At 43.5% G+C, this 12,519-nt stretch overlaps 1 protein-coding gene across 1 annotated transcript in view; it reads left to right on the top strand.

The window, feature by feature from the left end:
• Window positions 1-12,267, top strand: part of pex5lb (peroxisomal biogenesis factor 5-like b) — a gene marked incomplete at its 3' end in the record, with an annotated part of 61,031 nt that extends 48,764 nt beyond the window's left edge. Inside the window, exons 7-13 of the mRNA XM_083782849.1 lie at window positions 3,010-3,129; window positions 6,955-7,098; window positions 7,502-7,572; window positions 8,523-8,750; window positions 9,717-9,882; window positions 10,697-10,854; window positions 12,069-12,267. Of these exons, the coding sequence (XP_083638975.1) occupies window positions 3,010-3,129; window positions 6,955-7,098; window positions 7,502-7,572; window positions 8,523-8,750; window positions 9,717-9,882; window positions 10,697-10,854; window positions 12,069-12,267 (1,086 nt within the window). The remainder of the gene's footprint in view (window positions 1-3,009; window positions 3,130-6,954; window positions 7,099-7,501; window positions 7,573-8,522; window positions 8,751-9,716; window positions 9,883-10,696; window positions 10,855-12,068) is intronic.
• Window positions 12,268-12,519: the final 252 nt, after the last annotated feature.

Raw genomic sequence — 12,519 nt, 5'->3', positions numbered from 1 at the left:
GTTGACGACAAAGTATAACCAATCCCTTTATTCTGAGTTGACATACGCAGCTGTCACACTGGCACATGGTAGAATCACGATTGTTAATTTAACTGTGAAGTGAGGTGTACGTGCAATCGTGCATGTGTGCGTGCGTGTGTGTCTGTGTGTTTGAGTGTGCGTTTGTGCATGCCATAAGTCAGACATCTGACCTTCTGGTCTGGATGCTGCCTTATTCCTAAATAACATCCAGGCATTAGTATCGCTGCTAATAATCCTGTAAGTATCAGAACCGCTCCGCCCGTCCCATCTCATTTGAAATCACTTCCTGTACTGACCAATCCACTTCCACTTCACCGGACACAGACCAATCAAATCCTCTCAGGGATTGATTTAAAGAGGCTTCCTAATTACTTTAGAAATCATTTATATTCTTAGTACGTCAGACTAGAATAACAGCTGATGAGGGCGCAATAACAGTTTGGATAAGTTAGTACTTTGTCAGTTTATCCTTGGTAACCATTATGAGCCCATATCTGAAATCTTAATTTCCACTTGAAATATTCTTAGCTTTAAGACTCTCTCCAGTTGGTTCATGTTGGGTTTAACTGGGTCCAGCATTATATTCATAACAGTTTAGTGTTATTTTAGTACAGTCTCAAGGAAACAGAAGTCCTTTTGGTATAGTGTGATTACTTATACAAAAGTATTATTGAGTTCACTCTGTACTTCCACTATTCTCCAAGTGCCTATCAGGTTAATCAGCAGGGTTAGTTAATTAAGATGCATTGAGTGGAGAGGTTGATGTTTATTGTCTATAGGAATAATGTGGAAATGTATTTCTACATTATACTGTCAAATGGGCAATGGATATAATAATAGCATGATGCATCATCATGCTATTATTATATCCATTGCCATAACAAATATGGGCTACATTGAAGAAATGTGTTTAAGACACTCCCCAGGTTAGATGTGGGTCTGTTAGTTTCACAGCATCACGCACACACACACACACACACACACACACACACACACACACACACACACACACACACACACACACACACACACACACACACACACATGAATGCCTACCTCATCCAGCTGCAGTAATTATTGGTTTCTCTCCAAATTCACTCTTAACACAGGCTAATGCAAACTGACAAGCCCCACATTTCCCCAGGTGATGTGGTCCAGTAGACTAATTAGAGTTATAGATTTTTACTTTTAATTTATTTCTGTTAGAACAGCTTGGCGTGAGGAAAGGGCCCACTAGGAGGAGAAGGAACGCATGATACACAGATGTATGTTGTTCGTTTCTGATTGATTTCATTGTTGTGTTGTGATGTGAAAAATCTGGCAAAGGATAATGTTGCGTTCACATGAGGCATATGCAGAGATGCAAAGATCACAACATATTTGTCACGTTGTCACTAAAATCTGTTGCTCACACGGCCGTTGACGTCATCAAGCGTGCATCCGTAGTGATGTGTGTGGGGGGGGGGGGGGGGGGGGGGGGTTGAGAAAAAGCAACAACAATCCAGCATGTAGCTTTGTAGCTTTGCATCTGGAAGTTGAACCCAGATCAGCTTCAATTTGTAGCTTTGTGGCTTTTGCAGCAGCTACAAACATCGGATGTATCTTTGCATCTAACATGTCGCCGGCTTCCATTGACAATGAATGGTATAGACTGTATCTTTGCATCTGCCCCTGTGAACGCAGCATAAGGACAGATGGATAGATGCCGATGGCCCTTGGATTTTCTAACTGTAGGCACGTTTTGCAACTCTGATGGCTCACGGTGCAGGTTGGCTCTTGCTGTTCTGAGCTCCATACCATGGCCAGGGTTGGGGCTTAGAGTCTAGGATTCCTAGTGAGCATGCGCCTATATTTCCCTGGGTAAATAAAATGCTCTACATTTTATAGTCAAAAACTCAGAATAGCAGTGATAGCGACCACTGTGGCATTATTGCACCACCTGTTGTTAGTGTAAATGTATACGTACAGTATGAAATGTTAAATGTGTTTAGCATAACGCATAACGCAAATAAGATTGGGATTGTATGAAAGGCAGTGTAGGCTCTGATAGACACTCCTCTGTACAGTATGTCACTACTGTATGTTACCATGCAAGGTTATCTGGATGTGAGCCGCTTTCTGATTGGCTAACTGCAGATTTGCTGTGTTGCGCTCTCTCACTCTCTACCTCCTCTCTCTCTCTCTCTCTCTCTCTCTCTCTCCACACATGTCTGTGTAATAAAATGTGTGCACTATATATGTCCTAGTAGGCCTTCTCCTGGCTTCATCAGTGTTAATTGATGATGACACTCCTCCATCAGCTTATTAATTGCACATTGCAACATGAAATCAGTGCTGATGGATGGCCTGAGGACTTTTTCTTTCTCACCGTGTCACTGTTGTTGAATCCTGAAGAGCATCAACATCTTTTTGGTCAGTGTGCTAGCCTCTTGTAACAGACTGTTATATTAATATATTCATCACAATCATTTGTACCATTTTTGACCATATTTTAAACTTTGACTATTCAAAAATAGCTGATTATTAACTGTGGGGGACACCTGTGTGAACCCACTCAGTTCACACAGGTGTGATTTTTTGTATTTGTATAAAGAAACACAAAACCATTTCTGATGGGGGTTCCACGGCCGAATGCATATCAATGTATAGCCTCGGCCCCAGCCTTACTCATCTGCCAAGAGAAAAGCCTCACAACCTAAGGGAGAGACGCTATATCGGCAGAAGTGTCAGTGTCTCTATCATTTCTCGACCATTTCGGACGCGTGGTGGCTCGCCGGAACCAGGCTGGCAACCTGGGCACGTTCCTATGGGTCTGGAAGTTCCGGGGACCCACCGGGGACCCCCACACGGAGTTGCAACACTCAGTTCACACGGGTGTGATTTTTTTTATCACAATCTGGTCTCACTGCGATGTGGAGGTACATGGGAGTTTTAATAAATACGTTTTAATAAATAAGACTTTAATATCTTCTTCTTCTTCTTCTTCAGTCCGACACAGTATTCTGGGACAAGATGCAGGCGGAGTGGGAGGAGCTTGCCAGGAGGAACTGGTTGGAGGAGTCAGAGAACGACGCGGCTCTGCCTCCTGCTGTGTCCCCCAACGACAAGGTGAGGCTGACTCACTGCATGCTGCGCCGCACGCACACACGTACACACGCACGCACGCACGTACACACGCACACACACACACACACACACACACACACACACACACACACACACACACACACACACCAGTAGGAGTTATTTATGCGACTGCAAAGGCAGAACAGAGTTGATATTACCATAGATGTACTAATATACTGCGTCACATAGGCCACTGCGGTCGTAGGTTAATGTCACTGCCACATTTACAGGGGCATAAATTTCAGTTCAATAAATTATGCCTGTACATAGTGGGGTGGGAAATTTGGTATATAGTCTTTTTTTATTGGCCTATTGTCTATATACATTTATGAATCCACTTTTATAGGGGTGTTGTGACCCTACCATTAACACCCAATGGCTATGGCTGTTTTTAGCCCAATAAGTGTTTTTTGTGGAACTAATGCTTGGAATGGACATGTCACATGCTACTTAAAGCATAAGGAAAGTTTGACATTTTTGCCTTACATAGGATGTTAATGGTAGTCACAAGAAACCTCTATTTAAAGAATGCTCAATATACCGACAGCCGGTCAGCAAGTGGATTCATGAATGTATGTATAGGCCTATAGACAATATTTTGGGCCATTTATTTTGACATACCGGTAGTTTATTTATTTATTTTAATTAAAAATGAATGAAAAAAAAAAAAGAGATACAAGGTTTCTGCCCGACAACAACATACATAATGTAACAAATAATCTCTCAAGAACAGATTCTGAGCTGCGCTACCGAATCTGTCAGCAAAGGCCATTCAGAATGTGTATACATTGTTGATATAGTGGGAATGAAAACACAGGCGCACCACAGGAATTGGTGGGCTGAGGGCGGGCCAAACGAGCCAACGTGTTCACATTCTATTGAAGCCTGCCCCCAGAGGCAGATTCAAAGGAAACAAACAGCAGAGGCTGCTGTTTTTCCTTTCTTTTGTCGATGGGTTCCCAGATTGCGTAACATAAGACAATGCACACTCATCACACAAGCTCCAACAATACTTTGTTCCTCCGTTCAAACTGTCTACATGGCGGTTGTTGACGTCTGTGCAATCTATAGGCGATCTGTCGGTCTCTGGAGGCAAAAGACGCGTAATTTAATCCAGATTAAATGATTCTAAAAGGGGCTATAAACTGCCCACCATCCCATCCCAACCACCTCTCTGACTGCAGTGCTACGTGCTGGGGAATGTCGGGGCGCAATGGAAAAGATATTTCTCATAACTGTGAAATGCACCTCTGTCAGCCAACTGAGATTTAGTGTCTTTTATATCAGTAGGGACAATAGAATAGAATATTATAGTTGATGGGTTAGCAGAAGTCTTGCATCTCTGTACTGTATTTCATGTTTTTATTTTTCTATAAATTACTGCCCCTTTGTTAAGTAATAAGTAAGTAAGTAAGTAATATCCACTTTCTTTCTTTCTTTCTTTCTAGGTGAATTTGAGTTGTCTGTTTGAAGCCACATTTTGAATGTAGAAATGCTCAGCAACTACAGACTATAGGCAATACATATTTCCATGGAAATGAGAATCGTGAAAATCGAGATTCACATTTAAGCAAAATCGTGTGGCACTATTTCAACCAATGAATGAAAGGTATGCATGCACGGCAGCAGCATTCTGTCTAGAGAAACGGACGCGGTTTGGCACGTTGGCCTTCCTCTGCGTTTCAAACTATGTATGAATTGTGCACCGAAGTGTCAAAAATATCAGATCCACAGGAGAAACAGTTTTAAACAGTTTGGGGAAAAAAACTTTTTAAGAGACCACAGTAGGGACTCCGGGGTTGAAAAGCGGTTTATGTGAGCTTTTATGAATATTCAACCAATTAAAAGTATTAACAAGAGCATGGTGACTACTTTTGTACTTTTACTCAAGCACATTTTGCATTATGGACTTTTACTTAGTTGTAACAGAGTATTTCTACATTAGTATTGATACTTTTACTGAAGTAAAACATGCGAGTAATTTTGACACCATTGGTTCAGTGTCATCTCTTGCATTTGTGTCCCACACTGTGCCAGTGTTTCAATGTGTCTAGTGTAACCTCTGTGGTTTAGGGCCTGCATGTCCTTGAGGCAGTGAATGAACATATGGCCTCTGTCAACGGTCCTCAGCATAGCACCACCCCCATACCCACACCCCCCACCCCACAGACACACACTGACAAATGGAGCTGGGAGATACTGCGGCGCATCACATAACCACTGCATTCATCTTAACAATTAAGGCCAGCCACCTGGATATGATACAGTATAATGTATTTTTACATATAGCTGAATAATGCTTTTTTTTTTTAGCAATGATTCTCAACCTCTTTTTAGGGCCCCCAGTTTGATATGAATTAGGCCACAGAACCCACATTTTGATATGCTTTTATTTCTGGGACCCCAATTTATGCTGTAAAATCCTCAGTGTTCATTTGACAGAGAGTACAATTTATTGTCAGGGTGCGTTCAGAGGACCCAAAAGCAGTACAACCAGTTAAACTAGAACTTAAACTTCCCATAAAATGGGGCAGGCAAAATAAGGACACCGTATACAGGTGAGACATGGTAGGTAACAGTAACTAGGCAGACAGGAAACACTAGGGACCATACTACAAAATAAGATACACAAAACCCACAGAGTAACAGAAAACCAAACAGAACAGGAAGACAAGGCAAAATACTGAACATACTGTCCAAAGGACTGCAGTATTAGTAAACAAGTACAAAGGCAAGAATAGTAACAACAACTTCCTTTCTTGACTTAAGCAAATACAGAACATAAATCAACCACATAACCATTAAGGTCAAGCCAAATATTAGTCCAGTGGTTAATTGGACCTAAGTCAAAGCTCAAATTCAAAGGCAGAGGAGCGAGGCGTGACATTTCTATGTGTATTCTATCAGAGTAAACAGACTCATAATGGTAAACGCACGCACGCACACACGCGCGCGCGCACGCACGCACACACACACAATTGACCTTTTGCTCATTTGCGTGATTTCAAGTCCTGCATGAGGAAGCATTTGCCAGCCGTTTTGTTTTCCATCATCATGGAATAAACACAGAGTGAGTGATTACTGAGTAAGTTATTTGTCCTCCAGCACCCCACAGAAAGGCAGCCATTATTATCATCACTCATTCATTCATTACTTTTCTGTGTCCACCTTCGTCCCATGTGGGGATGCAGGGCGCCAGAGCATACAGTATCCCCCCATGCATTTGGGCAGAAGGCAGGTTACCTTGGACGTGTGATGAGTCCGTCACAGATAAACTTCCTGCTAACATTTACACTCTCCAATCCACCTGAATCTGATTTTATCTTTATTTTGTATACAGTACCTCTTCTTTATGAGGTTGGTTGCATTACGCTGAGTAATTAGATCTAATGATCAAAATAAGAAAATTATAATGGTGTGCTAAACAGAAAATCTAAAATGTGCCACAGCATTGCCACAGACACATTAATAGTCTGTGTACAGACATATTGATGAACTCTGGCTGCTATGGGTGCATGTGTTTGGTCCGACGTACTAACAGTCCGACAGGCATTAGTCCGACACTCTACCCCAAAGCCTATAACCTTATAGGGAAGCCACGGGTGAGTTTTAACTAGCAACTCGTTAAAATAAATGCAGAGCTTAAGTCCACAAACAGGATTCTGCCATAGGTTCTAGTTGGTGTGGAGGATGTAGGCCCATGTTGACTTCTATAGATCTGTTGGAGAGCAAAGTGAAGCTGAACAAGGGACGATTGTTGTTGTTGTTGGTGTAAACGGTTGTTGTCATTTTGCTCTTTGGTTCCAGGGCTACTACTTCCACAGCAACAACCCGTTCAGAGACTGGCCCAACGCCTTCTCTGAGGGCCAGGAGAGAGCCAAGCACGGAGACCTCAACACAGCTGTCCTCCTTCTGGAGGCTGCGATCCTACAAGACCCACACGACTCTGAGGTCAACACTAAGGGCCGATTCATACTCCTATTTTACCCCTGTTTCGGCGCTGTAGTGCCGAAATGATTTCGGCTCGTCCGAAATTTTCAGTAGCACCGAAGAGCCGACTTTAGGACGGTACCGACTACCCGCCCCCCGAATCGGCCCTAATACTACTACTATACTATCCAACTAATGGAATGAATGGATCATGATAAAATAAATAATAAAATAGTAGATTGATAATGAATCCTATTATGGGCATGTCATTTGAGGTGAAAACTTTTTTCTTTCTTTTTTGGGGGTTAAATCAACACTAAAAACTAGTAAAGCTGCTAGTACTAGTAGGAATGCTACTTACTACTACTACTAGGCCTATTACAATAAAAGTGTTTCTCTTGTATTTCCTTGTATTGTGTGGTAGGCGTGGCAGGTGCTGGGCATGACACAAGCGGAGAATGAGAATGAACAGGGTGCCATCGTATCGCTACAGAGGTAAGACCCAGACCGGACTCCAGTACTACAACACTTCATCATTTTGAATTTCAGCAGGATTGTTACCTTGACATTTTTGACCCAAAAGTATAATGTGTTTGTATAATCGTAAACTGTATTGTCAGCCTTGAAATGACTGATGTCGGTTCTGCCTCCCATAATCCCAGTAGTGAACCAATTTAAATATCTTGGCATAGATGTGTTCCCGTCTCTTCAAGCTACTGTTAAAAACAATTATAGTGACACTTTGAATAAGATTTGTCTTGATTTAGACAGATGGTCGTCATTGCCCAACTCTCTTCGAGCTCATAAAGATGAATGTCCTCCCTAGGGTTAATTTTGTGAGTTCTATGCTCCCACTGCCACCGCCAGCACAGTATTGGACTAAGATTAATTCTGCTATATCTAAATTTGTGTGGAATAGGAAACGCCCACGTCTCAAACTTTCCTTGTTACAGCCAGAGCTGATGGCGGTCTCTCGTTGCCTAACTTCAAATTATACTATTGGGCTTTCACTCTTCGCCCCCTTTTAAGATATTTCAACTCAACTATAAAGGTCTGTTGGCGAGAGCTTGAGGAGAGTTTGGTTCATCCTGTTGAATTGAGAGATCTGATCTATTCAAACATAACGAATAGTCAATGCAAAGTTCGCTTTGGGCCAATCATTTCTCAGTTAGTAACAGTGTGGAGAGCTGCTGAAAAATTGTGCAAGATTGATTTGAAATGGAATTCGTTTTCCCCAGTGTTCAACAATGATGGTTTGCTTTTGGACAATCGTCCTATTCGTTTTCCCAGATGGAGTTCCAAGGGGATTCATACTTTGGGTGATTTATTTGATGTTAATATGTGATATTTTTAACTTGCCTGGTAACTCTTTTTTTTCCTGTCTACTGTAATCTATCAATAAAAGACAAATGTTTCCCCTGTCCCCCTCTCTCCTCCTGTGGCAGGTGCCTGGAGCTCCACCCCAACAACCTGGGGGCGCTCATGGCGCTGGCGGTGAGCTTCACCAACGGCGGCATGGAGCAGGAGGCCTGCGAGGCGCTGCACCGCTGGATCAGCCACAACGCTCGCTACAAGCACCTGCTGCTGGACAGCTGCAGCCCGCTGCAGGGCTCGTCCCCCGCCACGCCACGCAGGCCGGGCCCCTCCACCCCCGTCCTGACGCCCACGCGCTGCATGACGCCTCCGCTCGCCCACACGCCGCCCCCAATCCGCACGCCCACCCCCCCTACTACCACCACCACCACCCCCCCCACCACCAACCCCCAAACGTTGCACAGGTAGTTTAGATTCAATTTAGTCATAGTCATCTTTTGAATGAAGTTATTTTTAGTTTTGGTCGTATTTTAGTCATCTGAAATGTTTTCGTGTTAGCCAACAAGAATGTATTTTGGCAGGCCTTGATGGGGTCGTAATGGCTGATGACCCATTACACTTGGTTACTGATCTACAAGCTGACAGTGACAACACATCTCAGCGTGCCGCGTTGTGAGCTTGTAGATTTTAGAGGGCGTAACCGAGCGCAACCGAACATAAACTGGTGCACAACTGCACACACACGCACCCGCTTGTGCATCAGTGCATAGGCCTATATGTTGTTAGATGACTGTGAAGGAGAGCTATGCAGGGTCAAGTGTTTTTGGAGGCTCACCACTCGTTCATACAGTGTTCTACTATAGCCTACATGAAGTGACAGAAGACCATTCATTGTTAAACACGAAAAGAAGAGTACAATAGCTCAGATAACACAGTGCCTTGAGGAGCCCTGCGAATACATTACACACACCGCACGCGCGCACGCACGCACGCACACACACACACACACACACACGGGCGCGTGAGCAATGATCCATTTAGTGTGGTATCTCCCAGGGTCAGGCTCTACCGCTTGTAGAGTCTCCATACTCAAATGAAAGTTTTAAGCAGTTAACTTACTTAAACTTGCTGACAGGCAGACTGAATTAATTACTTTAGAGCGTGTGTCAATGTGTGTCACTGTGTGTGTGTGTGTGTGTGTGTGTGTGTGTGTGTGTGTGTGTGTGTGTGTGTGTGTGTGTGTGTGTGTGTGTGTGTGTGTGTGTGTGTGTGTGTGTGTGTGTGTGTGTGTGTGTGTGTGTGTGCGTGCGTGCGTGCGTCTCCAGTTCTCAGCTGTTGGAGGTGAGGAATCTGTTTCAGGAAGCAGCCCTGTTGAACCACGACGGTGTGGACCCTGACCTCCAGACAGGCCTGGGGGTCCTGTTCAACCTGAGCTCAGAGTGGGACAAGGCTGTCGATGCTTTCACTGCAGCGCTGTCCATCAGACCACAGGTAACGCACGCACGCACACAGACACACACACACACACACACACACACACACACACACACACACACACACACACACACACACACACACACACAAAAATGTTAAAAGAGGCTACTGTATAACACATCTACAGAACATTTGAGACCGAACGCAACAATTATGTACCGGTAATTGAAAATGTTTGAATTTTTGAATATTTGTATATTTCTCCAACATGTGTCACGTCCTCCGACGGTAATTGACACTTCAAATACAGTATACATACAGACATGTTGGCGGGAGCATTTGGAAACTAGGAGCCAGTGCTTCCGTCTTGAATCTGACATTCACCATTCTGTCTTATATACAGGTAACTTCCTGTAGTGTCCAGGACTGCTTGCTGCAGTAGTAGACCCAACAACCTAACCAATCCAAAACACTTTGTTTGGATGGGAACTTTAAAACTAGGGATGCAACAGTGAATCAAAGTAATTGATTTAGTCGATTATGAAATAAATATCAATAATCAATCATTTTATAAAATAACATGGATTTGATCCATTTTGGCATGTCTAATTATACACAAAATGTTAAAAACAAAATGTCTGAAACATTCAGAAAGAGTGGTGGTCGTGAGCTTGTAGATTGGCTATTTCCACTATATTTGCATGACACCGTTGTGCAATAAAGTTTAAAATACCCTCTTCTTGATTGTACGATTAATCGAAAAATAACAAAATTATCAATAGTTGCAGGCCCATCTCAAACCTACCATTATGCCAGTATTTATTATCGTATGATGTGATTTCCTTCTCAGTATGATTTGTGTCGCCTGCAGGACTACCTGCTGTGGAACCGCCTGGGAGCCACGCTGGCCAACGGCGACCGCAGTCAGGAGGCCGTGGAGGCCTACACCAGAGCTCTGGAGCTGCAGCCGGGCTTCATCAGGTCCAGATACAACCTGGGGATCAGCTGCATCAACCTGGGAGCACACAGGTAGGTCCAGTCAGATACAACCTGGGGAGCTGCATCCACCTGGGAGCACACAGGTATAGCCTACAGCACGGTGTCCCAAACAGTGGGTCAGGACCAACTTTTATAGATCACGACTCGAATAAAAAGAAATCCCATTTTCTCTTCCTACATTAAAAAAAATGAAACGATAAAAATCATTTTTTATATATATATATATATATATATAGATTAATGAATACAAAATAAATAAATATTAGATGGGTTGTGAGCTTGTAGGTCTGCTTTTTTCACCAGAAAAACCAGATCGATCTGGACTCTCAGAGTTATGCGAGGTCTGTGGCCCTAAGGCATGCCAATCTAGGGCTCCTTGACATTACAAAGTTTGAGAACCACTGGGCTACAGAAGATGGAGGAGAATGGAAGGAGGATGGGGATGGTGGGAGTGTAGGGGAGGAGGAGAGAAGTAAAGAGGATGGATTCAGTGACTGACTGATTTATCAGTGTAATGTTTGTATTAACCACTTTCATCTCTATTTTGGGCCTGCCATTTTAAACTGACATAAATAAAGTAATACAAAATAAAATACAAACTAATTTCAACGATTCCAAATGTTTCCGCATTTTCAAGGACAGTGATTTCCCAAATGTTTGGGTTGGAACTTGGGATACAAACCCAGGAACCAAATGGACTATACTAAAGTAATTATATCTCTTTTACAGGGTAGCAGACAGCAACTAAATCCCTAACATATCTCTATGTCTGCCATGGGGAAGCAGCCAGTAACTTCCTAACATAATAATATGATAACATCTCTGTCTATCTGCTGCAGCAGTGGTTCCCAAACTGGGAGGTCCCCAGATGATTAGCTTAATCTGCAACATTGATTTCTCACTCAACACAGTAAACAATCCAACATACAGTACTGTATAAGTCGAGTAGTCGACAGGGTACCTGCACATTTCTAAAGTTACAATTACAAGACCTTTCTACAGTAATACCACATTGGCCAAATTGTCAAATACCTGGTAATTATTCCATAAAGAAGAGGCAAACATTGTGAAAATAGCCGATATACAACCTCACAACACCTCGCAGTGCAAGGTGTAGCTTGTAGTTTGGCTATTTTCACAATATTTATGCATGGCGTCAAACTGGCTGGGTTCAAATGTGATTATTTTGGGGGTCGATCGCAGCACTGAAACGTGTGTTGGGGGAACCCTTGTGCTACATACAGGGAAGCCGCCAGTAACTTCCTGACGGCCTTGAAGCAGCAGAAGCACAACCAGCTGGACAACCAGCACGACATCTCGGTGAACATCTGGGCCGCGCTGCGCATCGCCATCTCTATGATGGACCGGCCCGAGCTCCTCCAGGCCGCCACGGTCGGAGACCTGGACCTGCTGATGAGAGCCTTCCACCTGGACGACGTGTGAGTGACCCCAGCCTGGCGCTACGGTGGCACCGGCACTGGAGGATCAAGGACAAAGGTGGCAGGTTTGGAGAGGTTGCCATTTGCCAAGCTGGGAGTTTGTTTGTTCATGGGAAAGGTTTCTTTCTTTGGTTGTTTTCACAAAAACAATGAAACCAGTGATGGAAAGTGGTTGGATGGTTTCGGTGGGAGATATGATGACGAACACGGGATGTTTTTTTTGGGGGGGGATATCGTTGGCTGAAATAATATGGAA

This window comes from Protomyctophum parallelum (genome assembly GCF_964188405.1).
Source record: "Protomyctophum parallelum genome assembly, chromosome: 14".
NCBI lineage: Eukaryota > Metazoa > Chordata > Actinopteri > Myctophiformes > Myctophidae > Protomyctophum > Protomyctophum parallelum.
The sequence above is the reverse complement of the archived record's forward strand: the minus strand, read 5'-3'. Positions and strand labels throughout refer to the sequence as shown.